The sequence below is a fragment of the Cyclopterus lumpus genome, chromosome 4, assembly GCF_009769545.1.
Source record: "Cyclopterus lumpus isolate fCycLum1 chromosome 4, fCycLum1.pri, whole genome shotgun sequence".
Lineage (NCBI taxonomy): Eukaryota > Metazoa > Chordata > Actinopteri > Perciformes > Cyclopteridae > Cyclopterus > Cyclopterus lumpus.
This window is the reverse complement of record NC_046969.1, coordinates 20,270,455-20,297,430: the sequence shown is the minus strand read 5'-3', so window position 1 is coordinate 20,297,430 and position 26,976 is coordinate 20,270,455. Positions and strand designations below refer to the sequence as shown.

General features: G+C 42.5%; 1 protein-coding gene across 2 annotated transcripts in view; it reads right to left on the bottom strand.

Moving 5' to 3' along the window:
• Positions 1–23,791, bottom strand: part of tle5 (TLE family member 5, transcriptional modulator) — a 35,188-nt gene extending 11,397 nt beyond the window's left edge. Inside the window, exons 1-3 of one of the 2 annotated variants that reach the window (XM_034529905.1) lie at positions 22,722–23,791; positions 8,170–8,258; positions 4,059–4,122 (exon numbers count right to left, since the gene is read on the bottom strand). In XM_034529905.1, coding sequence (XP_034385796.1) covers positions 4,059–4,122; positions 8,170–8,258; positions 22,722–22,748 — 180 coding nt within the window. In that variant the 5' untranslated portion in view covers positions 22,749–23,791. The remainder of the gene's footprint in view (positions 1–4,058; positions 4,123–8,169; positions 8,259–22,721) is intronic. The other variant, XM_034529906.1, reaches the window with a different exon arrangement.
• Between the last annotated feature and the right edge of the window lie 3,185 nt (positions 23,792–26,976).

Genomic DNA, 26,976 nt, shown 5'->3' with positions numbered 1-26,976 from the left:
CTGCTGTTTGAACGGAGGAGACAATGCCATTAAATAGATTTGTTTCTCTTTTTAAAATGTTTATTCACTTAGCTTCCACTGCATTGCTTGCAAAAAGCCTAAAGGTATTATTGTTCCAAAGCTTTGTCAGATGTTGAGCCATGTCGCCCTGTGGCGATCAGATCGACTATTGGTAATCTTAATTAACCACGATCAGACGATATGAAAATAGATACGATCGCCCAACCCTACTACACATCTTTGACATCTTAATAACTCTAAACCTATTCCCACTAACAAACACATCTGCATACACACACACAAAAGAGACAAACAAAACACACAGTAGAGAGAGAGAGTGTGTGTGCGCGATTGTGTGTGTGTGTGTTCAGTGTTAATGAGAGGGCCACCCTCTAGGCGTCAACCCTGTTAATCACCCACTCTGTCTGGGGGGGGGGGGGGGGGGCACGACCTGGCTCAGTCACTGGAAAACAAACAACACACACATCTCTCACACATAAATGTACACTGCGCGCACGATTGTTGTCTTTTGCTGTTCGATCTCACACCATCTTGTACGTGAATGCACACGCGCGCACACACACACACACACACACACAGTAGCTGCTCGCGCCCACACGGAAGCTCCCTAAAGTAATTACAGCGCTGGGGAAATGGAGGTGCTGCCGCTGGCCGGGGGAGTGGGGCAACCTGATACGCTATTAGAGAAGGAGTGGGGGGAGGGGGTTGGCTGTTGTGGGGATACAAGGCCGGGCCTGCCCCTGATGGAGTGGAAGTGCGATTGAAAGTGTGTGTGTGTGTGTGTGTGTGTGTGTGTGTGTGTGTGTGTGTGTGTGTGTGTGTGTGTGTGTGTGTGTGTGTGTGTGTGTGTGTGTGTGTGTGTGTGTGTGTGTGTGTGTGTGTGTGTGTGTGTGTGTGTGTGTGTGTGTGTGTGTGTGTGTGTGTGTGGGCGTGGGCGTGGGCGTGGCGTGGCGTGGCGTGGCTTTGTTTGAGTGAGGGTGTGCATTAGGAGTTTGGGAGGGAGGGAGGGGAAAGCCATATTGCATTCAGTACATTTTGAGAGGAATCTGAGGACGGTTTGGACTGAGGAAGATCCCTTTGTTTTCAGAGGAAAACATCTCATCTTTGGAAAAACCGAGGCGCATAAAGCTTGATCATGAAATACATTGCAGAACTGTTTCGTTTGTTCGTGTTGCCTCCGCTGTCTCACTGAGTGACAACTCCACAGGTGACTTTTTTGTCGCTTTTTCTTTTGTAACCAGCTGCGTTTTTAAAAGAAGGCAGCAAAAGTAGAGCTGTACCCAATGTCATTTCTTTTTTCTATATTTAAGCTTCAATCGAGGTTTCCGAACAAAGCTTCAAATGTCTGCAGTCATATTTTATGACATCACCATAAACATTTTATTTTTACATCTGTGGTTCTATATCCAAAATGCTTCGACAATAATGTTCGGATAGTTTGGTACCAAGATTATTTGTTTAGCGAAGCTCACTTGAATCTTCCACCTAATGTTAACGAAGAGAATAACGGGCAAAAAGCCAGTTTACAAAGACTGGACTGTTGCACTTATACACAGCGAGTCTTATTTTTCAGATCGCAATAGATTATGAATACTGGATTCTAAGGTTCAAGGGGCCAAATCATACACAGAACAGATAAGATAGACGGACTGACAGAGCTGAACTTTCTAGTTACTCTTTGCATGTGTGTGGCTTTGTCTGGTTCTCAGTGTTTGGATTTGGCACACAAGTGAACTGGAATGACAGACAAAAAAATATATATTCTGAGGACAGCGGTCATCGAAAATACAGCTTCTTTGGGCCAAAACGACACCACTGCAGTTAAACTTCAAACCATGATGAAAACCCTTAATTTTTCTTTCCTTACTGGTAATGCCACCCTTTAGCCTAACACACATCCTGCCGGACATTCACCCGATCAGCAAAGAAATCATGTACAATTAAGGAAACTGGGTTTCTGCAAACCACATAAATCTCAATTCAACTTTTACCTTAATCTGTATAATTTACAGTAATTAAACATACAAAGCGCAAAATAAAATACATTTAGTTGTGAACGTCCGTTTAAATAGATAAACAGAACATTTTGTGGCATCAGGTTTCCATCAGATCTTTTTGCAAGATTGTGCTTTCCTGTCCAAATGTGTATATTTATCCGAGTGTACGGATGCTATCAGGCCGACAATGACTGTGTGTGTGTGTGTGAGATTGTATGCACTCGCACTTGCCTGAAACACACACAGAGGAAGTGTGTATGTGAGCGAGTGTGTCTGCTGGCTGATGGTGGAGAGAGCAGTGCGGCGGCACAGATTAGATGAGATTAAAGCCAGTCAGAGGATCAATTAGAGGCAAAACATCAGACGGCAACACAGCCATGGCCAGCAACAATGAGATTAGCCCTGAGGTGGAGCAGAGAGCAGGCGAGCACATCTGTGTGTGTGTATGTGTGCATGTTTGTGTGTGACTGTGTATGTGTGGAGAGAGACGGGGGCAAAGAGAGGAAATGGAGGGGGTTGGGAGAGATATTGCACACATACAGTGCCTCCAGAAACACAAAGGGAGAGAATAATCAACGACAGGCGCAATTTATTGCAACTATGGTCGTATCTTTGGTCAACGTTGGTTGTGTTATCAGTCAGAATCAGTTTAATTGCAGTAGGTTTCACATACAAAACATGTATTGGTGCTTAGCATTAACGTAGTAAAATAAAATTAATAGAAAAATAAAAATGGAAAAATTAAGTTAACTGTTGAAGCCAACTAAACGAGACTAAACGAGGCCACACACGTTATACACAATAGAATTGTGATGTCTGAATCGATTCCCGTTGGAAAAATGACTTTATAGTTGCTCCTTGCCATGTCGATGGCACAGAAAAAGATTTAACCAGCAAGTCTCAATCAAATTACAAAATACATCACCATTGTAAAAAATATTCTGTTTTATGAGACAACACTGTGGATACGGTTAGGTTTAGGAACGGTTGGGTTCAAGCACAAAAACAACGTTGTTCAGGGAAGCGAACGAATGTGGTCACGGTTAAAAGAAACATTGACAGTCACTAAGAAGCTAGTCTGGTGTCTGACTCACCCGAAGTAGACTGTGGGTATAAGCCTGTCATTGGTCTTTTGTTTTGTGCGTCAGTCTCCTCTATCTATTTTGCAAGTTCACCAATATTTTTTTCCCCTCTTCTATGACAAAGGCAACCAATGAAGGAAACGAGTACCAGCAAGTCAGAGGCAGTTGGGCGATTCACTCAGGTCTTTAGGGTGGCTCCTTTTGGATATGCTCAAATATGCTCCTTTGTGGCTCTATAATATAGTCACCTGACTTCTTTCTTTGCTCCTGATGGACAACAGCCATGACTCCTTTGGCCTGCTAGAGGCCATTGTCACTTGAACGTAAACAATTGTAATTTGAGCACAATTGTGAAAAAACTACAGATGCCGTCAGTTTTTCTTGGGTGGACAGCCTCGGCGTGACTGAAAAAAAGCTGTGTACATTCACATAACGTTCTATGCTTTGTCTGTTTGGTCAACAGTCACAAGGCCAGTTGGATGTGCTGCCTGTATCTTTTCATATTGCAGTAATATGAAAAAAGCAAAAGGCACCCTATGTAGACATGAGGGGCTCATTAAGCAAACAAAAATCCTGATTCTTAAATTGAGGTGATTATACACCTAATGGAGAGAGTTATAAATATCTCGAAAATGCTCCACACTGGCCCTTTAAAACATAAGATTGTGTTTGAGTCTTCGCATTCCAAGATCTAAGCAATTATCTTAGTGTATGCAATTTCTGTGAGTACTGTACATAGAACAGAGGGTCATATATATAGAAACAAGCAGCAAGAAAAGAGACATGAGAAGAAAGAGCACTGAAAGAGTATTAATTAACAGAGCGAATGAGAACATAAGAACAACAGTAGATCATTTAACTGCATATAAACAACATATTTATGTAAGAACAGTGAAAAGATGACAAACTATCACCTCTGGTGCAAAACACACACACACACACACACAGCTTCACTCACCATGATATAATGACGCTGCATCTCTGACTTCTCACTGGCCAACTTGTCACACTCCAGCTTCAAACTGGTGAAAGAGGGGAGAGCAGTCAAAGTAGGTTAGTAAGCTGGACAGTGTTCTCTCTGAAGTGCTGACACCAGGTGACTTCTACCCCCTTCATCATCATCATCATCATCATCATCACCAACGGCACTGTCATCATCACTTCAACCCTCATCACCGCCTCCCACCTTCATCATCAGCACCACCTCCATTGTCATCGTCTCGGCTACCATTATCATCTCCATCCCCACCACCGCCTCCATCATCATCATTAGCGCCGTCATCATCATGCACACCTTCACTAGTCAGTGGCAGCGGTTTTCTCCGAGCTTGACAAGATGCCAATCGAGAGGAGGAGGTCAAACTGAACTCCAGATATGGTGTCGAGCCGAAATGTCTGCTTTCTAAATCAGAGAAGAGGCAGTGAAGTAAAAAGTCTAAATATAGTGTTGGGAGCGTTTCCTGCGACCCGGTCCCTGTGACAGCCATTAGCTGTAATCATGTCAGCGTTGATGTCACGCGAGGCGACAGGACAAAGGAGGACGCGTCAACAAGTAACCCAGATCGTCAAATGAAAAAGACAGAGGGAAAAAAATAAATTCCCCCTCGATGCCTTTTGACTGAAGCAGCCAGTTATGACGTGCCAGTCTCAGAAGGCATCATCCGATGTGAGGACAGGATAAGACTCAGATCAAATAAAGATATGCGCAGGCACACGGTGGATAGTTTCAGATTTAGGATAAGTCTGAAACCTGTTTGATGGTGTGTATATTTATGCCGGGATGTTCTTCTCAGCTGTCTGCGGGAATGACAGCTCGATTACAGCGAGAGCTGCCCGAATCTTCATCGCTGTTAGTCTTAACTGGCAGACTGAACACGGTGTTACACGGGGCCAATAATGTGAGCGCACGCATACGCACAGTATTGTGCTTCTTCTATAATTATTGCAGCAGCTGCAGCGTTGGCTGTGGTTAACTTCAGTTTTGGTTCAGTGTTCATCCTTGTTTATTGGACGTGATGACATTATGAGGATGATGGGCATTAGAACACTGAAACGTATATATATAATTAAGTATCATATTTGATATTTAAAAGAGTTGAGTTCATGCTTGTGCTTTACACATCTGTCAGTATAAATTTAACAACTGTCAAAAGACGATATAATAATCAATCTGAATAACCGAGGCGAAACGCAATATATAGCCTCTATAAATCTGGAACTGAACCTGAAACTCCAAAGTAATTAACAAATAAATCTGGAACTGAACATCAAAGTAACCATAAAAGATCTAGGCAACAGTAAATTAAAGTTTTTATGATGCGCTTTATTTACACCGGCTACCTTTGCATACGCCGTTTTTAGTAAACCCGTTTTTTGTCACTCAGAATTTAATCATAAGTAACTATGTCTTATTTAACTATATGGCTGATGCGGTGTTCTGGGGCTTATGATGCATATCACAATAATTCCACTTGTCTGCTTGCAGCGAAATCTGACTTTTCAAAAAAAAAGATGTGTGAAAGGTTATTGGAGTTTTTAAAATAGAGTGGAGAACTGCTTTCTGGGAAAAATGTTTTTGATGAAAAACCATTCATTTATGGCTTAAGGACACCAAGTGCCAAACCTTTTTAAATGGTCAAACTCTGTCTGCTGGTATTTATTTTTGTCTTATTTGTTCTTCACAGCATACGGAGATAATTCATTCATCCGTGTTCTATCCCCGGACTGGAGCCAATTCTGCATGTATTGGGGACTTGTTGTGGGCTCACAACATATTCACAGGACAATTTATCAGAGAACCCAGGAATCCCTCCAAACTCCATTCAGAAAAGGCTGCAGGGAATACTTGCTGCATGTTGACAGTCCCACCATGCCACCCAGTTCAGAAACTTTTGCTTATATTATATTTATTTCAGAAAAAGAGCAAACAGAAATCCTGTAATGACCCAGTATGTGACGGAGCACTCATGGTGCTCCCAAAAACACCCCTTATTCAGCTCAATACACAGACCCTCTTTCCAAATTCAAAGTTAACAGCCTAATAATCTCTGGCATCCTGATGTGTTCCGTCCGTTGCTTATTTACTGTCAATTACCATCACAAAAGTCTCAGAGGTTGTTTTTCTTCCCTCTAAAATGTAATGAGGTCAAACAATGGCCTCATATGCTATCATCCTTATTTAAAATGATCTTTAAATGCAGAACATTACAAAAGCTTTGGACAATCTCAAATAATGCCGTTACTTTTGTGCCTACCAGTAATACACAAGATGCTTTTTGAGTTTACTACCTCGGGGCGATCAAGATGTTTTGATTTTTGGGGAGCGGGCATGTTGCCCATCTTTACATACATAGGATGGGAGCTTCTTTGTTGGGGTTGATGGACAACATTTTTTCTGCCACCTATTCTTGTGTGTGGATAAGCAGCCTCCCCTTCCCACCTACATAACACCCTTCCTGCTATCCCTGTGTACATGCGTAGGCTGTGTGGTTGGTTGTCATGACGACAGGCATCCCCGCTGACAGCCTACCTGGGATTGGCTTTGTGCCTCGTCTGATTGGTGCTCAGCAGCCCCCGGGCCTGCACCGCTGCTCTCAAACGACACTTTGATGGAGTTTTATTGCCGATTCTTCCGTCTCTAAATCGCTCCTGCTGTCATCTTTATTTTGATTTATGTATTCCCTGATCTATTTATGCATGTGAACGAGGGGAGGGGAGAAGAGGAGGGAGAAGAGGAGGGGGGTGGGAGGAAGAAGACAGCGACAGCTACAATGCTTGCTACTATACCCAGGGGATCGCCTGCGGTACGTTTGCCTTTTAAAGGCTTCGGCAACAGACAAGCACGGCACAGCAGCAAAGCGCTACAAAGCCTCGTCTGTGTCTTCCAAGCCCCTCACCCCACTCCAGCCCCCCCTCCTGAGTCAATAGGCACTGTATGCATGTTCTGTATGCTCAGACAAAAAAGGTATTCTTTCAACTGCGCCCTGGCTCTCTGAAGAGGGTTAAACGGTGCTGCTCATCGTTGTGGGAATTACAAAAACCAAAGGCGAGAAAAAAAAGACGCGCCGGGTGTTATTGCTGCCTCAGAATCCTCCGCAAACAAGAGCGATCAGACCAGAGCAGGAATTTTGCACACAATTTGTCAGGCTTTCATCTGCCTTCGACTGTCTCTGTAACCGGCAGAGGCAAGCCTCTGGAAGGTTCTGGGTACAGAGGAACAAAACAACCTCCTCAGGAAGGAAGGCGGGCTTCAAAGACTCCCCTCTCACAAAGAGAGGATCTCTCGAAGAGATGCAGACCCTGTGGCGTCCCCCCTCTTTAAAACTGCTATCAAACAGATCAGTTGAGGTCAACCGGGCACTTTGGAAGTGCCTCAGACTACTGGCACTGTAGCGGTATTTAAGCAGTAAAGCGAGATCAATGGGCGAGGGTAAACGAGATTGATTTAGGTACGAGTCAATAAAGGATGTTGCCTTGGTGTGCAGTGTAGTGGTGGAATTGAGGTGGAACAATGGCAGACGTCTTAATTTTATCACAGTTGACTGCTGTGTCCCTCAATCTCCAGCAAAATATTAAGTTTTTCGAGGATACAAATTGGGGAGTTCTCAGACTGTTATTTTAGTTGTTTAGGAGTGACTATTGATGTCCAGAGGAATTTTCTTAAAACCCCACATTTACGAACATATGTATTTAGTCCTCATACATGTTGAATTGTGTGCTTGACTCTAGATAAATGCACCGTTTTGCACGTTAATCTGATCGGCTGTGCACTGACCAAAAGTAACAGTGGCTTAGCATCGAATAGGAATTTATTAATTGGAAGAGTACAAACTAAACTAACTAAGTCATACATTCACATTAAAACCTAAGATGTGGCAGCAATACCACAGCTCAAAATCTGCCGTTTAACAGTGTGGCTACTGTTACAAAAATGTGTGCAATAAAAGGAAAACACTAAGTGATACATGTATAGCCTGGAGATATGCTATGTTTGTCAAAGAACTGCTTCTCCTTTGTATTTGTGTGCGTTTGCCTATCTGGTGTGCATGTACACGTGTTTCTGTTCGCACCTGTGGTATTGTGCTTGGAGGAACTGGAACTCATCCTTGATCCTGTCACAGGAGTCAGAGGTTGTGAATTTCAGCTGCTGCGATGAAGCCTGCCAAAGAGAAAAACACAAGACAAAAATACAGTTAAAATCGAGTGAAATGACACAAGACGAGAAAGAGAGCCGACGGAGAGAAGTTATTAAAAACATGAACATGAAATCAAGCAGTTTTCAATTTGACGCAGTCCACCGGGTACGTTTCAACACACAAGGGGTCAAATGCTGTCTGCCATGTGTTGATTCAAGTCTAAAACTGTACATGCACAAAAGCAGAAAAGTGCATACCCATTGTTTTGGCCAGATTTTTAAACTCTTATGTATGCACTATTCTGTTATATATATATAAATTACTGTGAAATTATGAGCCTGCACACAAGCCTAACACAATTAGCCATAAATGGTTGTTGACACACCCTCATTTAACCTTCTATATAACCTTCTACATAACCCAGACTCTCTGTCCTTTAACTGTTTTTAACAGTGCAAAAGCAACCAAGAGAGTTATTACCCATGAACATAACGAACAAAAGCATACGTTGCGAGCCGTAACAGCCCATTTAAGTTATAATCCAATGTGTGTTATTATTCCAACATTACTTACTGTTATTCCAACATTCAATTAGGATTAGGTAAAGCTACATGCTTATGCTGGAGCATATCTTGCTAGTATAAATAATGATGGTAACACACATTTAGACATTTTAGTGTAGGGAACTTGGCGTTGAGTCTTTTGTGGTTTTGAAAAGATTTAGCGCCAAATAAAAAGTATCTTAAATTCTTACATTGTGCCGTCACACTCATAGATGTGCTTGTTGGGGAGTCATAAGTGGAGTAAGGGAGAGTGATATACATTTGATGTTTCCGTTAAAAGAAATGTAAAAAAGGTATCTTTCCATATTAATAGCAAGTACAAGAAAGAAAAAAAAACATATCAAAAGAAACAATGCACCCAAAGGCTATAGTTTTCTCCCTAATCATCAACGCAGCACACATCACAACAAGAACGACTACAACACCTGCCACTTTTCTCTTTTTTCTCCACGTTGTGCCTCCACATCTCCGCTCTCCTTCTGCCCTGTGACCCGCAAATCTACTCAAGTGTCTTAATTCCCAAAATGCATTTTGAGGAGAGGAGCCATGAGCAGAGCACAGGTGGATCCTTCGTGGAAGAATTTATCGGCACCCATGACGTATGAAAGAGGCGTGACACACAAAATTGTGAATTTAATTCAAATGAAATATTTAAAAGTTGTCATAAGCGCTGTTATGCTCATCTGACAGATCATAAAACACAGCGGTGGGCTATAACTAAACAATGGACAGATGGTGCAGCTGTGCCACACGTCATATTTAATTGACGTCACGTCCGAAGGAGGGAGGTCTTATTTTGTTACATGCCGGGTGCCTCCTCTCTCCCGGTCTCTGTTCGTTGATGTCTGCGCGAGCATCTCAGGTGTTAGGGACCAAGATGTAAGGAGAGGAGGCGAGGAGAGGAATCGATCATATACAAACTGAGAAATGAGAAAAGGCCCTTGTGTGTGTTGCAGAAATGGGGATATAACACACAGCCAAGGCAAACAGGGAAGGGAACATTTTGAACAAGTTTACAGAAAATAAATGACTATAGCAGTCAATAGTTGAACGGATCGGGTTGATGTACAGATTTTATATTGTTGTAACTGAGTATTTTGGGGGGGGGTTTTGGTGGAAAAAACACACATCTGAACATGTTACCAAATTATGGGAAGCACTTTTGAGAATGTTCTATCATTTTATTCCATTTACTATTATCAATTAATCAAGAAAACAGTTTGGACATTCATTCATTATTTGAAATTGTAATTTAAAATTGAAATGAATGAAAATAATCAGAACCATTAGTCATTAAGTGATTATTTTTAGAGTGATACCATGGTGTCCAATGTGGGCCTGTGTAACAGCACTAGCCTACTGAGGGTTAGAGGTTCATTTCATAATTTGGCCTGCCAAACTTTGAGTGTTCACTGAAAGGCACATTGGATAAAACTGTACACCAAATGACACTCATGTCATGTCAGAAAGACTCTGTGTGAGGCTCACACGGCGAGCTACACCATCGCTCTGTCGCCTAGCCTGGATGTTGCCATTAGCCCTTATTGTAATTCTGTCCACACTACATTCCCCAGGCAGCAGTGGATGGCCTGGTTGTGTGTTAGAGCACAGCCAGCATCAAACCCAAATAGGGACAAAATCTCATTATTTCTCAGCAAGCTGCTTAATGGGTCAGGTGGGGAAAGAGGAAGAAAAAAATAATAATAAAATAAAATAAAAAAAGAATCGACATTTTCCCACTACGATCGAGCAGGCATAAAATACCATAAGGGAATCTGATTGCTGCACTTACGGGAAGCTAGCCTGCCGCTGTTAGGAATGACCTGTCGCTTTGTACCCTGCTCCCCACAGCATGTCGCTCAGCTTCATTTTTAACTACAAATAGGCTGCTTCGCATTCACAGAACCATGGCCGGAGAATATGCTAAGCGTCAGGATTGCTTGAGGTTGCAGGAATGAACCTGCTTACTTCAAAAAGGCTGAATTAGTTTTTGATTTCCGGCTCAGTAGGCAGTGCTTTGCTCTAACAGGGTTTAGGGTTGGGGATGAATTCTTTGTGAAGCCGTCGGGGGGGAATACATATACTATTGCTATTATATTGGTTTGGACATCAAATTGAATAGTTCAGATTGTGTTACAAGACGCATTAAGGTTGGAAGAGAGAGATGGATAGTTAGGTGATAAAAAAAAAAAAATACATTCCCAGAAAACAGTGACCTCCGCCATTAGGCTTTCAAATGCCATGAGAAGTGCTCACATTATCCGCCTAACACAGAAGCCCCAATCCACACAAACCACGCCGCTACTCAGAGACAGAAGCGCCTTCTGTAAAGCAGAATAACCTTTTCCATCATCATTCCGGCCCGTATGGCGTGGACCGAAATCCGCAAACAACAGCTCGGATATATGGGTCTGTGCCACACAGAGCCTGTGTCAACACAAGGCACTTAGCTACAGGCAGCCATGTAACTCACACTGCAGTAACCGTTTCCATGTACTCGTATGGTTTCTCAACACACCCAGTGTATTTTTGTGTGTGTCTGCCTACAGGTTACCCCCCACCCCATCCCCCTGTGCCTGAGGGTAAAGTTGTTGCCCTAGATCCGATTTCCTTCCTGTGTAGCGCAGTATGCAAACGTTTAAAATACCAAAGTCTCTTGGTCAACAGCCCCAGGTTGGGCAACCTGTTCCACTGGGAATACAGAAGAAGACGAGGGAAAGGAAAAGAAAAGGAGGGCAAGAACTTTCCATTTTAAATGAGCGTACCACCCTTTGTGTACTGAACGGCGGAGAGAAAACACTTTTTTGACTGCAGTGATTGCCAACAAATATGTTTTGGAGAAGGATATTTCGTTAGATAAAAACATTTTGTTGACTTTTGTTGCTATAATTACAGGTTACTCTATCGCCCGATCCTAACAAAATATTCTGCCTTCTCTCCCAGGACTGGCAAATAAAATCCGCTGCAAAAAAGGTTCCTTTCCTGAAGCACAACTCAAGTTTTTCAGTCTTCAAGTGAAAAGAAATCAACATAAATGGAAGTCATTTTACAAAAGAATACATCTCTTATGTCCTCGTATGTAGGACAGTAAAACAAAAAGTGCACCTCATTCTCAATTTCACCAAGCTCCCACAACAAACAGATTGTGTCCTCCTCTGGAGTGGCATTAAACCCGCCGGTCTCTGGGGCTAATGGTAATGTTCCTGTGCACAAAGTACTAATACACTCCATGTATATGTGTAGTGATGTAAGCATGTGTATAGTCAAACATATGTTGTATATGAAATGGTTTTTGGGCTTTTTTTTAATTATTTTTTTAAAATGTGGGTGTAATGGTTGCAACGTCTAAAAAAAAAAAAGAAGTAGTTGACAGTAGTCGGCATCTGGTTGCTTGGGGCAACAAGATAACTGTCACACTTCACCTTCTACTTGAAATGCCTCGAAGATTTCTAACATTGATCAGAACTCTACAGCAAAAAAAAAAAAAAGTATGTATTTTCTGACCCCAGATCAAATGTGGCCATATGTGACCGATAATAATTTGAAAGCATAGCTGGAGGTGATGTTAATGTACACGCTAGCTTACAACCATGCCACCAGGACAGGAAGGGAACCACAACCATTTGAGAATTAGGACATGATTCTTGGCTGCCAGAGACACAAGTATTGAAACAGTCATATGAAATTGTATTGTTTTGCTAATGATGTAAAATATGTTACCAAGTACACTTTAGTGTTAATCAAGGTCATCACAAAGCTGCCTAAATCCTGGATAAAACGTTCTGTAAAGACCAGGAGTTTGAAGGACGATTCTCACAGAGCTGTGCTGATACTTTTGCCACTACGCAACCAGACTATGCGGGCGTCTCCTGGCTCCACGCAATACACACAGCTAACAATGTTTATTATCCCTCTCTCTGTCAGTGACCAAAACATGGTGCTATGTGGGGGCCTGAGAGCCCACAACAGATGGATGCCCATAATGTTAATGAAATACTGCCGGAATATTGTGACACGTGCCATCTGCTGTGACAAAAAAAAAAAAGGTGCCTACACGCTGTGTAAGTAAAAATGTGTTTGTGCAAGCGAGAGGCTAACGTGTGTGTTTGTGTGCAGCTTTTTTGTTTGCGTTACAGAGGAATAGCCTAGACAGTGTGATTGTGACAGAGAAAGATGTGTGTGTTAGAGCAAAACAGAGAGCCTTAACATTGAATAGGTGTGTGTGCATCTGTGTGTGGAGTGTGATAAGCCTGTATGTATGATTCTTGGCTGCCAGAGGAACAAATATTCACTGCCATGAATCATACACAAGGATACAACAGCCCACACACACATTCTCTATCAAATGCAACACACGCACACACACACACCTAAATGTAGGACAATCTCTAATTTGATTCTGCCCTGCTCCTTTGAGACGTAATTAAAGCATTAAAAAGCTTTGTGCGCTGGTGAGGCAATTGAGACAGTCTTCAGCGAATAAATGGGATTCATCGTTTCAGGAAATTGCTGCCCCGCCCCCATCCACCAACCCAAGCCCACTCATCATAACCCCCCCACCCACACCCTTCCTGGCCTCATCATCTGCTCCAATCCATGTGAAATCTACTGTGAAACATAATGTCTATTTTAAATAAGAATCAGGCTAAGGCTGTTTCTGCTCCATAGATCAGTCGACAAAGGCGATGGGAAGGGATGGAGATTAACGGGGGTGGGGGAGGGGGGATTCTCTCTCTCTCTCTCTCTCTCTCTCTCTCTCTCTCTCTCTCTCTCTCTCTCTCTCTCTCTCTCTCTCTCTCTCACACACACACACACGTGTACAATACATGAATACAGTACATACATTCAGTGGAGTATTTGGACACACAAGCAAAGCACACGGACAATTACAATACACACAGACAATAACAGCAGGATACATTGGAAAACATCCTCCTCAGTATAAATCCTGCCCGAGGGTAGTGGCAGTGTGGGGATTGTATTTCCTGGAGCCCTGCCTGGCTGTTTACATCTCAGTTAGAGTGAGTTTGTGTGTGGTATACGTGTGTGTTGGGTGCAGGGATAGGCCTTAGCATTGTAATCACTCACTAATGACTGGATGTTATCTCTCTCTCGCTCTCTCTCCCACTTTTAAATGAATACCGAAGATCTACACGGGCGAGCAGTTGGCCTATTTCTCAACGCCAGGCTGTCTGTTAGCTCCATAGCAACAGTCCCATGGATGCCATTTGAGCCATCCACCTCCTCTGTCCATCTCAGACCCAGACACATTACTATTCAAAGATAACGCAATGACTGAGAAGAAGGGGAAGTATTCATGTTGACAGCAAAATAGTCTGAGTTCAATGATGAGGTTAGAAATTAAAAGAGTAAATTCAAGCCTAGATGCGAGTTGTTTATGAAAAAATGCTTTTGTGTAAAGGGCTAAAAGCAGGTCCAAAAAGTGGTGTTTAGATAGGGTGAGAGTAATTCAACACAACTCTGTAAACCATATCAAGATACTCCCATCACTTCTGGGCTCATTTCCTCTAAAATAAGAGTCTACGTGTCGCAGTCACCCAGCTGAAGGGAATAATTATGTCTGGCTCTGTGTATTGGTGAATACAACATGTGGGGTATGTGTTTAACATGTGGGCACACCGCTCAGCAAAAATCCATCATGACATGATTTACCGAGCCAGACGTTGAGGGCTTAAGCCTTTTGCTAATACACCAGCACCAAACAAGATCACATCCTCCGTCTAAGAATAGCTGCAACCAAACAATTCCATCTAAATATCCCAGATTAGTGTTTGGACTAAAGCGTATGTGCCCAGTGAACTGAGAGGGGGACAGGGCTAACTGGCCCGCGTCCAAGCTCTCCCCGGCCAACTCTGTCTGGGCCAAGTGCGCCTTGCTACGTTAACTGCTCAGAGTGTGTGTGTGTGTGTGTGTGTTTAGTGTACGTGTGTGTGTATCAGAGGAAGCTGAGGAATAGGATTGTGTCTTCAGCCGCTCTGGACAGGGGCTTTGGAGCACATGGAGAGCCTAATCCTGTTTGGGCCAGGAATTTGATTTTGATTATTATCTCTCACGAACCAAGCCAAGGCTTACCCCCATTTCTACAGCGTTATCCCAACACACACACACACACACACACACACACACACACACACCTCCCCCCCTTTCAGCCCAACAGATTTGACCTCGTTAAGACGCTTTAAAGAGGATTATTCTACTTTTATCACTTCGAGTGAAGTGCCCTTGCAAACATAGGCTTGGCATGGCTCGGCCTCCCTCCCCACTCTGCAGAACCGTCTTCTTGACCCCCTGTGCAAGGCCAGCCAAGCGTGCAGTACCAACACACACAAACGTGACACTTAAGGCACACTGTCTTGCAAACACAGACGCACAAAAATATCGTAAACTTTACCCCCCCCCCCAAACACACACAAACACAAACATAGCAGGAACAAGGTGGGGGCCTGCATACTGTAACACAACACGCACACACAGAGGAAAAAAGTGCAGAGATTGCAAAGCCAAGGGAAATGGGCAATTTGTCAAGAGTGGGGAAAGTGGTGAGGCCGACAGGGCTGTGGGTTTGGAGACCATGGCTGAGATTAAAGCCAGCCTCGCAGAAGGGGGGCTTTAAGATTACACCCAGTACGGTTGTGCAGATGATTGATGCCTGCTTGTAAAAACCAAGGTTATTACTTACAACAGCCGAGAAGGAGGAAAGACATGGAGGGAGGAAAGGAAGATTAGTCCTAAAGTTCGCAACAAATAAGTGGACAATGAAAGCAGAAAGCTGGTTTGCCGGCATGTGGCTGACACCAGGGGACTTCTGTTTCATCTGCTCAACGCCCGCACTAAAGTTATAGTTTAATTTGTAATAGTTACAGAGGCTTTAGCGTGCCTCAACACAGAGTGCTTTTCCCTTCACACCTTTCCTTCACTGGAAGGTGGACGAATGGGCCACTTTGTTTACATTTTTTTTTCGAAACTGACAACCCAACAAGCAAGTCTGTGTCTGGCAGTTTGCCAGGAATGCAGAGGTGAGAAAGTAAAGATATGACCTTTACATTTGTATTATTATTATTCTCTCTCTCTCTTATAGGCAAAGACAAAACTTTTGCAACAACACAACACCATGTCATACAGCAAGCCAGATAAATCTATTCTGGTAGAACACTTTGTGACATGAACGGTGTAATTCTATCATTTCTCTCTCAAACGCTCTTCACAAAATGTCTTGTAGTATCGTATACCGCTGTGCAGTGTTTCAGTGTTCGATAATTCTTAAATCTATTGCTAAATCTGGACTTCTGGACACTTTGAGCTCTTACTGGTACCTGTAGCAACAAACCCAAACCAATGCACCCACGAGTGTTTTTTTTTTTTTTTTTTTAAACCTTCTATTTTTAATTTAAATACCCCCTTAGACAAAAAAAATAATAATTAGCCTGAGTGGCACAGTTAACAGGGTGTCTCGTTATAAATATCAAATATCAAGCATGTGTAATAAGGATGGTGGCCGCTTGCACTCAGGACTAGCAGGGCACCGGCCATAAAGCAGGGTGGTGATAATACCTGCCAACACGCAGTGTGAATAGAACCATAGAAACCAGTGCTGTCTCATAGTGGACGTCCGTCCTCACCCTCTCCTCCTGAACGAGGGAGGTTTTCATTGCCTTGCTGTGAATCCTCATGGTGTCTGTCTGAGATCGTGGTGGAGCTGAGGTGGCACATTGTTTCCGCCGGGGCCTTCCTGCTCTTAGGCACACAAACAGAGCAGCGAATTCTCTTGTCGGAACTGGTGCAGTGCCTTGCGTTTTGGCAGGTCTAGGGGGCCCTGGCCGAGGCGGGCCACGGCAGCCCCCCGTTGTGCCGCTTTGTTCCAGCCCATCGCACCGTTCTGCTCTGAGGAAGGGCTGCCCCACCCACCTCCACCACCCTCCCTCCCTCCTCCCACACACGCCTCGCAGGGCGCCACTGCTGAATACTGATGCAGCCGCTTCATTCCACACACACACACACACACACACACACACACACACACACACACACCCACACCCGATGGTGCGTGCACGTGAAAAAAGTAGAATGGTAATGAGTTGCACACACACGGTTCGACTCAGTTCAGTTGACATCTGATTTTATTTATATTTCACATTCTTTCTGATCGCTGCAGTACTTTATGTAAGGCAGACAAAGAGGTAGAGATATAACTTGCAAATCATATTTTAATCAATGTTAAAAGCAACGTTGGGGTTTCTCATTGCATGGCAACATTCATTTTGACAAAGTTCTTGGTTATTTCATAGTATGTTTTTTTTCTTCTCATAACAATAAACCACACAGTCTTGTATTCCTTTAGCCTTGCCTGAGCCTTATGAGTAAGCCACAGCTTGTTTATGTGGTCTTTTAATCTGTAAATTAAATTTACTTCGATTTTATTGAGTCCAGATGCATTCTTTTTTTTTTTTAGCTATTTCTGTCCAACAAAGCAAATAACCACAAGATGAAAGTTGAGTAACTGATTGGCCCAGCAGGGACTGAATCCTTCAGAGTGGCGACATGTTTTCTGTCGCCTTGATTCAGTTTTTCCTCCAAGCCAGAAGCTGCTCTGGTGTACGCCGTGAACTCCAAAGGGATGGTGCATAGAATGTGTGCACGTTTTTGTTTTGCTTTATACATGTTCACATTAATGTGAACACACCTACAATTGTATAATATGCAGACCTTTTAAAAAATGCTCTCCTGAAAGAATGAATTTAAATATTTTGGCATTCAACCACTAAATAAGGCATCTCAGGCTACATCCAGAGTAATATGTTTGCGTTTTAAAACAGGGTGTTTCAGCCATATTTCAGCCAAAGTGAGCGTTTCAGCCATATTTTTTGGAATGCTTTTTTTATCCTGCCTGAAAATTAGTAATTAAGATCATCCTCTATAATCTTCCTCTATATACTGAAACGGACAGATTTAGTGGCAAACAAAAGTTTTATTTTTCAAACTTAGTTTACAAGGCGGGTCTCACGCTTTAAAATAAACACTTAAAATTAAAAGCAGACTAGATTATGGGTCAACACACCTCTCACGCCTCACACCTTTTGGTTTTGTTGTTGCCTGCTGTCACACTGGTGGCTGACGTCCCTGTTGCACTGGAGAGCAATGATGCTTTTGTTCATTTACAGTTTCTGTGTGGACGAAAGAAAACGGAGGAACGTCCGGAAGACCCAAGCTGTTGCTTAGCAATACAATTTACGTTGAAATAGTCTATTCCTGCCACCAAAATGATGTTTTGTTTCTTCCCAAGAATAGTCCATATGACCCCCTCACCCCTTTTGTGCCATTTACAACCTCGTAAATCACATTTTTCCACAAGTTGCGACGTGTTTACTGACATTGACAGAAATAGCACAGGCCATGGAAGTTCATATTTTGTGCACAGTAAGTTAGTATATTGTTATTTTAGTCCGTTTTTTGTATTATGCCTGAGGAAAATGTTGATATTCCCTATATGTGTTTAAAGGGTTAAGATGACAACCGCAAACCACTTTCCCGGTTAGAGTCCATCTGGGAGACCCTTGTTAAATATCTCTCTCTCCACCCACGTTTCCTGTCATCCTTATCCTGGCGCCATAGAGTAAAAGGAACAAAAAGCCTAAAAAAAACTATTTAAAAAGAAAGTGTGGATACAAAGGGTGCACAGGTCTTCTGCATGAAGGGGGTATAAGTCAGTGTGTTTGAATGTGTATTTAAATGTAACTTCTCTGCCTACTTGAGTGCAAGTCAGTGTGTGTTCAAGAAGAGAAGGGCTGCACCAGTCTCCACCCCTCTCTTTCAACCAACCCCAAAGCAATTTGACAATCATCCACTGTGGCCCTTCACAAAAATCAACATCACCTGTGACCCATGGCCTCTACTCGACCACTCAACAGCAGGGCCTCCTGCAGGGTGGGGTTTTTTGGGGGCTCTGCGGGGCTCTGTTTGTCATGCTAATCAGCTGGCCTAACCTTAACGACCCAGACATCTGCTGGCCTGCGTGTGTCAAGCCCCACATTCAATTTGTTCCACAGATACAAAAAGCAGATAAGACCCTTGAGGCTGGGAAGAATGTCCATGTGTGTGTGTGTGTGTGTGTGTGTGCGTGTGCGTGTGTCCGTGCTGTTGATGAGAGAAAATGAAAAATCCTTTTATTTCTTTGCATGTACTAGAGCGATAATTACCAGCAGAGAGGAGAGCTAAAGTGCATGTTCGATGCTGTGCTCATGCTTTCTTCTGTGTGCGAATGCGTATGCGCGCTTCAATGTCTAATACCCCCCACGGACAAACACACAGCCAGGCTTGTTGCTCACACACGCACAAACACACGCGTTTGTGAGTGTGTGTGCAGCGGAGCGACAGAGAAGGGGTGGGGGTGGGGGGGGGGAGTTTGTTTAATGGGCGAGACAGGGGACCATGGGGATTAAGCTCCCCCCAGCTGGAGGCTTTAGAGGAAAGGCTGGGGGCTGTCCTGTTAATTCAAGTGGGCTTAATAATGCCTGTGCACCCTCTGCCCCTGACCCTCCCTCCACTACATCAGATCTGGGAGGAAACACATGATAAAGGGAGACAAGCAGGAGGAGGAGGGAGTGTGTCTGTGTGTACAACCTGTGGCCATCTCTACAGTGGAGCATGGGCTCAGGGGACTCGAGAGATTTTGCCTCCATATTACTTGCGCTACTCTCCGGCTTTGGCACCGGGCCTTTCTGTTGCTCCACTTTCACGCCACAGCCAGCTTTGTTGAAGCTGCATTAGGATTAATCAACACCCAAACAATATGGCAAATGCTATCAACTGGGTCAGGCACTGTGCTGCTATCAAATGAGGCTTTTTCGTATTAAACCAATGAACTGTGCCCGTAACCGGTGACAGTGAATTAAAATGCACTCATTGACTTAAAAGACACACAAATCCTTTCACGTGGTCTTCTGTGTCTACATGGGACACCCATCTAAAAAAAACATAGGTCTGAATTCATTGCTTATAGTTTTTGCTTTCAAGACAAAATAACGATATTGTGATTTCGCTATGTTAACAGTTTGTTATTCTTTAACAAATCCTCGCAAATGTATAAAAAAAAGTGAACACTTCCACTGGGCATGACTATTATTTTTGAGCATCCTATATGTACCCAATATAACAAACAAAATGTCAGCCTGAGGAAGATGGCAGTGAACCCGTAATGAGCATCTCTGGAACGAAAGCAGCTACAATACGAATGGGGGAAAAATGTCCTGACCCAGTATGAGACAGAAAAATCTTTCTTTTATTCTACATGAATCAGCTAAACGCCATGAGGCAGTTCACATACTGTTTATATTAACAAAATACGGTATAAAAGGCAAAGGCAACATCTTGTATGATTCACACAGGAAACGCCTTAACATTATTTTAATGCAATGTGACCACACATCACCACTACCGCCAATACAGCTTCCTCTGCTGATTTAAATTAGACACATCACACATGAGCGGATCCTTGATTGTGCATATCCTGGTGGAAGTATACAGCTTTTGAGTGTGTGTGTGTGTGTATATATATATATATATATGGAAGTTTAACACTAATGTTAGTAAAGAGAAAACAAAAAGGAAAATAGGGTTAAAGCAGATTCTGTGCTGACAGTCAGTTTGAGGGATCCATCATTTGTTATTATGAGGCGGTGCTGTTATTCTCTCATCCTCCAGCTCCTTATCTTTGACACTCATATCTATACGAGTGTCACACATTCTCCCCATCTTTAGGCTCTGGTGACAGCAGCTGCAGCTGAGGAAGAAGAGGAATTGAAGGGGGAAGACGTGTGTGCACTGTATATTTATGTTTAAAGCTACAGTAGATTTGGGCGGGGGGGGTCAGTATACAGATGTACTTGTGGAGGGTTGGAAATGGCTTGTTGGAGGAGCATGTTAAAGTAAAGCAGCTGCAGAACGACTGAACAGACATTTTAAATTCCCCAAACCCCATTTTTAATCCTGTGTGTTGGGTTTTATACTCCAATCAAGCAGCATAAGGGCACTCAATTGGATTAGAAAAATAACCTATCAGGCGGGAAGGCCGGCGGGAGTGGCCCAGCGTCTCTCACCTTGGAGAAGCTGACTGAGTTCTCACCACCTCTTCACCCAGAGGAAGGAGGGTGGTGAAACCTGGGCTCTAAAGTGGAATCTCACCCCAGTGATTCCCTGAAATTAAATATGCAGCTAAATATTAACTGAAAAATAATTATGAATGGGCAATCATACTTTTGACAAAACTGAAAAACAGTCCGACTTTGGGATATACAAAAGTGGCAGTGACACAGTACAGCCTGACTAAAAGGTTTCCTCTGGTGGGGGCCGGGGGGGACACACGGTGAAGATAATGGGGACTAAACTTCCAACTGCAAATGTGAAATGTTCACTGTTGAGTTTTTGAGCAGAAGTACGAAGGCTTTTATATCCCAAATTTGTGTTTGCCCTTTTAATCTAAAATAGAGCCCCCAATAGAGTGACATATATTAGATTGAAGATATGATTTCTGAGAACACAGCCCAAACATCTTTTTACCTCATCAGTTACAGAACACCAACGGTGAACTCGGTAGGAAGCACAGCTTATACAGGATTTCAGTCATTTGACAAGCGAGGCCAGAGGTTCCCAAATCCTCACATTCTGTGCCCTGGTCTGGGAACACACATCAGCTCAGCAGCAGTGCCACAATCAGGCTGCCACACACACTGACCGCCAAAGGGCAAACCCATTCAAGTCACAAAAGACATTCAGGTTCTAACTTCGGCAAACAACTCTTCCGCTTTGAGCAGCAAAAGTACTCGTGGTGGTGACAAGACGTTGCCAGGGAGAAGCAGAGGGCATAGTCCCTGGCAACAGAACAGTCTTCTTGGTGTTGTGTTAACCTGCGTCGGGCCGAAAACAAATGCCCTTTTGTTAGATTTGCCCTTGAAAGGGGAAAGGTGAAATGGCAGGCAAAAATGGGAGGTGGAAATACAGGTATGTCACCATATTTCCGTTTCAGACAAGTTTCTTGTTGCGCCATAAGCAGCCAATTGAGTTGGCCAGAAACACACATTATTTTCAACACAGCTCCAGAGCAGTACTGACACAACTGGATATTTCTAGTCACTTAAAAATAAATATTTGACCAATGGGCTCTCATCACTGATACTTGCATGCCCTGGAATTAGTTTCTGTTACCATGGAAACTTGAGATTTAGGGGAATTGCGGAGATGTTTTTTTTTTTACTATCATAAAACACCTACCTGCACATAATAGTGGACAGTTTTGTTTGTGGTTCAGTATACACAAAATGACAGTGACAACATAATTTGTATTTTGTTACAAGAAACCACAGCCAAAAACCGTAATATATATATATATATATATATATATATATATATATATATATATATATATATATATATATATATATATATATATATATAGTTATGGCATTTTAGAGAATGCAGCCACATTGAAAATACACTGACACAAGGGTGTAAAAATCATATATCCGTGAAATATGACAGCATTCATTAGAGTTGTTTAATTTGGAGGACACCATCATCTGGAAAAAAAAGTTTAAACTCTAAATTAAAAAAAGGGGGGTTCTCCCATCGTGTCTCTATAATCCCCAACCAACACATCTTCTGCAGAACTTACCAGAACTAAACACTGCAGTTATAAAAACAACGTGACTACTGCCCCCGCCCCAAAAAAACAGTTTCTTATAAAAACCTCCAATTAAATTACAACATGCAGCCAACAAAACAACTCGCATGCATAATGTCCCTACCTAGCTAACCTGCCTGGATAAATCAGTTGGTTGTTACTGGAGAGCCAGTACCTACATTCTGGAGGAATAAATACATTAAACAATTAATTAATTAAAAACCACTTACTGAGTGTCTTGATTGTGGAAACATCATGTCAATTCCTTGTTTGTTGCTTTCCTTCCTTAACACGATCAACTGAGTGCCCCGTGTTTATATGTCTCCTTGCGTTGGTCCTTTGTCCAAAGCTAGCCGAACACAGGAGCCGTCCAGCGTTAGCAAGATGACTAGCTAACAGGAGCTAGCGACCCCCCCTCCCGAAAAAGAATGAAGCCGAATATAAGTGATGCACTTTGCCGTCGTTCGCGAGGTGAAAGAGTCGGTGTCTCGTCTCGGGTGAAGCAAGACCATTAGTCTTTAACCTGTCCCGTCTTTACTGCGTCGCGTCTGTGAACAGGAAACCGCCACCAAGTGCTCCTCGCTGGCTAAGCTAGCTAATTCTTCAAAAGCTGTCAGTCAAAATGATCCATCGCAGTTGCAAAGCCTTCCGCCTCAACGCACGAGCGGCAGCGATGAGAGCTCAACGCATGTAAATTAAAAAAAAAAAAACGTTACGCACCCAGCGGTGTTTGGATTTAGCTTAGTGAGCGGGGAGAGTAATGGTGTCCTCCTTCGCTTTTGTGGTGGTCTTTTAAAAAAAAAAAGCTTTTCAGTTCGCTCGCTCTTTCCACCAGCCGCGAGTACGTTGATAAAAAAAAAAGTAGGAGGAAAAAAAAAACCGCTGTAATTCTCAGAAATAACAAAATGTCTGCGGGTTCGTTTTAAGTTGAAACTCCGTTCCGTCCAACGGCTACAAAGAAGTCGCGCGAGTCGGACAGGGAGGAAACAAAAATTCCGGGTTGTCGCTCAGACGGCAAATCAACTTCAAATTAAGCTGTTCGGGCTTCAGTTAGACTCTGAACGTTTTATCCGAGGAAGTCGCCGGAGAAACAGTGGATTTGTCAGCGGCAGCGAAGCTAGAAAGTCAGTCCAATTCCCGGAGCTGGAGGGTAGAGAGCTGAACGCCCCACACAGAAACACGGCGGGTAGACGAGCGGGGAGCGCGGATCTACACGCCGCGGATCTACGCCGTCAGCCGGCTGATGTCTGGGCAACGAGCGCCTCGCGTGGACAGTTCACCGCACAGCCTCGCGGTCACTGGAGGCGTGATGTGCGTGTGTGTGTGTGTATGTCATGGTGTAAGTATCTGCGCGCAGGTCAAGCCCCTACAATAATACGAACATACATTATATGAATATAAATATAACCTTTTAATAGTCTATGGCTGTAAATGCCTCAGTCACCTCACAGAATGGACAAAACTCATTAAAAAAAAAAAAAACTTCAAGTAAGCAAATCGATAAGTATGCAGAGTTTGCAGTATTAATAAACACCTATATTTGTCATATCCATATTGTGCCGTAGCCAGAATTTTTGAAATACTGAGAAGTTCTATTAAATGTTTTATTTTTTTTTTAAATCCACTGTATATAGTACACAGTAAATTGTTTGGCGCTATATTAATGCTCTAAATCCTGTATAATTTTCTCTTCCAATAACTGTTATTTATTCTCGCAACAACTGTAACTTGTGTATTGTTATTCCGTTGGTTATGAAATCTTAATTGAGATTCACATTAATTTACAAGCAGGAGTTCACTGTTTTTCAAAGACTAGACAGTCACATTAGCTGCTACAGGGACACACCAGAATATGTGCACATTTCAGTCCATTTAATACAAATTACATGTGGAGTTTATATTAGAGCTGCCAATTAACCATTTTTTTCAAAGCATGCTGTAGTTCTTCAGATGCGTTCCCTCTTGCAGGAGCTACTGAATAATGCCACAAAAGGTATTCAACTAAATGTGGAGATCCAGCTCTATGACCACCGTTTTTTTGTTCAAAGTTAAGTTTGTGTTGGATGATAATCATCTTAATTTAAACATTGTACTGAAAAGAATGTAAAATAACAATTTACCAGAAGGTAAGGAAACGCATTCAGATTAAAAAGTGTGGTCTGAAAATTGTTGGCAGTTATGTAAAGTACACACAATGTATAGACATAAACATGTGTATGGCTCTTCAATCACAATGTAAAACAAACACTTTCTCACCCAAAAGGAAATGTACAAGGAAGCAATGAGAGAGAGTATAGGAACATATTTTATTCCAATTTAAAACATTTAAAAGGAGAAGGCTATGAAAATCATTTTCATGTTTGAATGAGGTTCAGGCAACAGTGGTTGAAATGAAACATACAAAAGAGAAATATGGCTAAAATACTGTAAATCAATAACCATTAGGACCCTTTTCAAGAGGGTGTTGCATGAATACAGTATCTCACCCACCCACTCCCTCCCCAACCTGACAAACACATGCAATTAAAATGACATTTATCTTTAAAAACAGCAGTTCATCAATAATCTTAAATATAGAATAAAATTGTCCTTTTTTTAGTTAATTAATCACATACTTAAGTGTTTATTTCTTTTAAAAACTGGACCATGAAATTCACAGGCCCTCTGACTTTTCACAACATTGGCACTTGTTAAGAGTCTGGTTTTACAAAGAAAGGGGATTGGCACACTCATTGTACATCATTTACATTTGGTATACTTAAAAAAAAAAAAAAAGAGGAAAGAAATCAAACAAAAATACATTACTTTCAATTTGTACACCACTACACAAAGTTTATTTTTTTACTCTTTAAAAAAAAGTCTGTCATCTTAAGTGGTCCTAAATACACGTGTTAAGTAAGGCGTGTCAACCTTACAAAAGAAACAAAATAAAAGATGCAAAGAGAGCTTTTAATATCACTGTATGTCCATCCCTCTAATCAGAATGGATCTCAAGCATAAGCAATAGCCATTAAAAGTGTACACATACATACACACACACACACATACCTCAAAGAGTACCAACGAGCGCGCTTGAACGGACATGTAAGTTGCATGAATGCAGGCCCATTGCAGTGGTGCAGTTTCAGTGCCTTCGACCCGGGGAGAGAACACGCAGTCCAATCAAGTTAAGGAGGAGGAGGAGGGGGGGGGGGGGGGGTTATAAGAGCAGAGAATGGCGGACATGTAAACGCACAGCAGATTCATTCATTCACTAACTCGCTCTCAATTATAACCACCAAAATATTATAATGGGCATTTCAGTACCTTCACTTAACAAGTGTTTCAATAAATACATTAATACTGAGGCTTGACACACAAGCTTCATTTAGGGGAGAAAAAAAAAAGTTTTACCTTCGAGCTCTGGGTCAGGATATGACAAAATTATTAATTTTTCAGATTTTTTTCTATGGCTCACTTAATTTGTTTGGCGCAGTGTTTTGAACTGGATCGTCGTACAAACCCCCTAAAACAATGCAATCTACGCAAAGCAAATGCAATATAAATCAATGGAAGAGGAAATGACTCAGCTCTGCTGTTGACTAATTACTGGTGGGGTAACCGTGTGACGTGTTCCTGTGTTGGTCCTGTGGCTGCGAGGGGCCCAACTGGACGAGGCATGAATTGCACAAATAGTAAGCATGTGACATCTGATTCCAAACGTTTTAAAAAGAGGACAACATCATGCCAACACCGGTGCCGGTTGTGGCCACCTTACTTTTGTTAATCATCCTCACAGAAGTCCAGTCGCTGTGCAGCTGCTCATCTACAAACACAATAACTTCAAAGTAAAAGAAATTAAAAATAAAAAGACCCACACACACCTGCCCATAAGGTGGGAACTCATAGTTCAGGGGAATGAAGTGTGCTTCCTGAAAAGCCAAACTGAGGATTTAAGAAAGACACACACACACACACACACACACACAACACCATGTTATCCCCGCAGTAAAGCAGAACACAAAACTTCTCCAAGCTCAGTTACAGTTTGACAGCTAGTTTATTCATCCGCATATCAAAATACATAAGCTCTTCATTGCAAACTGAAAAGGTGCTGAATTGTGACTTCTGTTAGCGAGTGAGTGTGAAAAGTGTCGCCCTGTACACGGGACAAACTGGTCAAGAAAAGGCCTTTAAATGTTTACTGAAGCACCAAAGATTAACCCACGACCAACGCACGCTGGAAAAACTAGATCTCCGCAGGAATAACTGGACTCGTCAAAGTCGGCGCTATTCAACATCTCCAATGTCGTCTCAGCTCATGGAAAGTTATGGCACTTGGCATAAATACACACGTCCCTTCTTCATTAAGTGTCTCAGGATGCACACAGTCTAAAGATGATGGCTTTATCAACACAATGTACACATTTACACTAAAGATGTGAAAATTACACACACTGGGTACATGTGAATAAAAACCAAGGCTAAGTAATACATAGGTGGGTA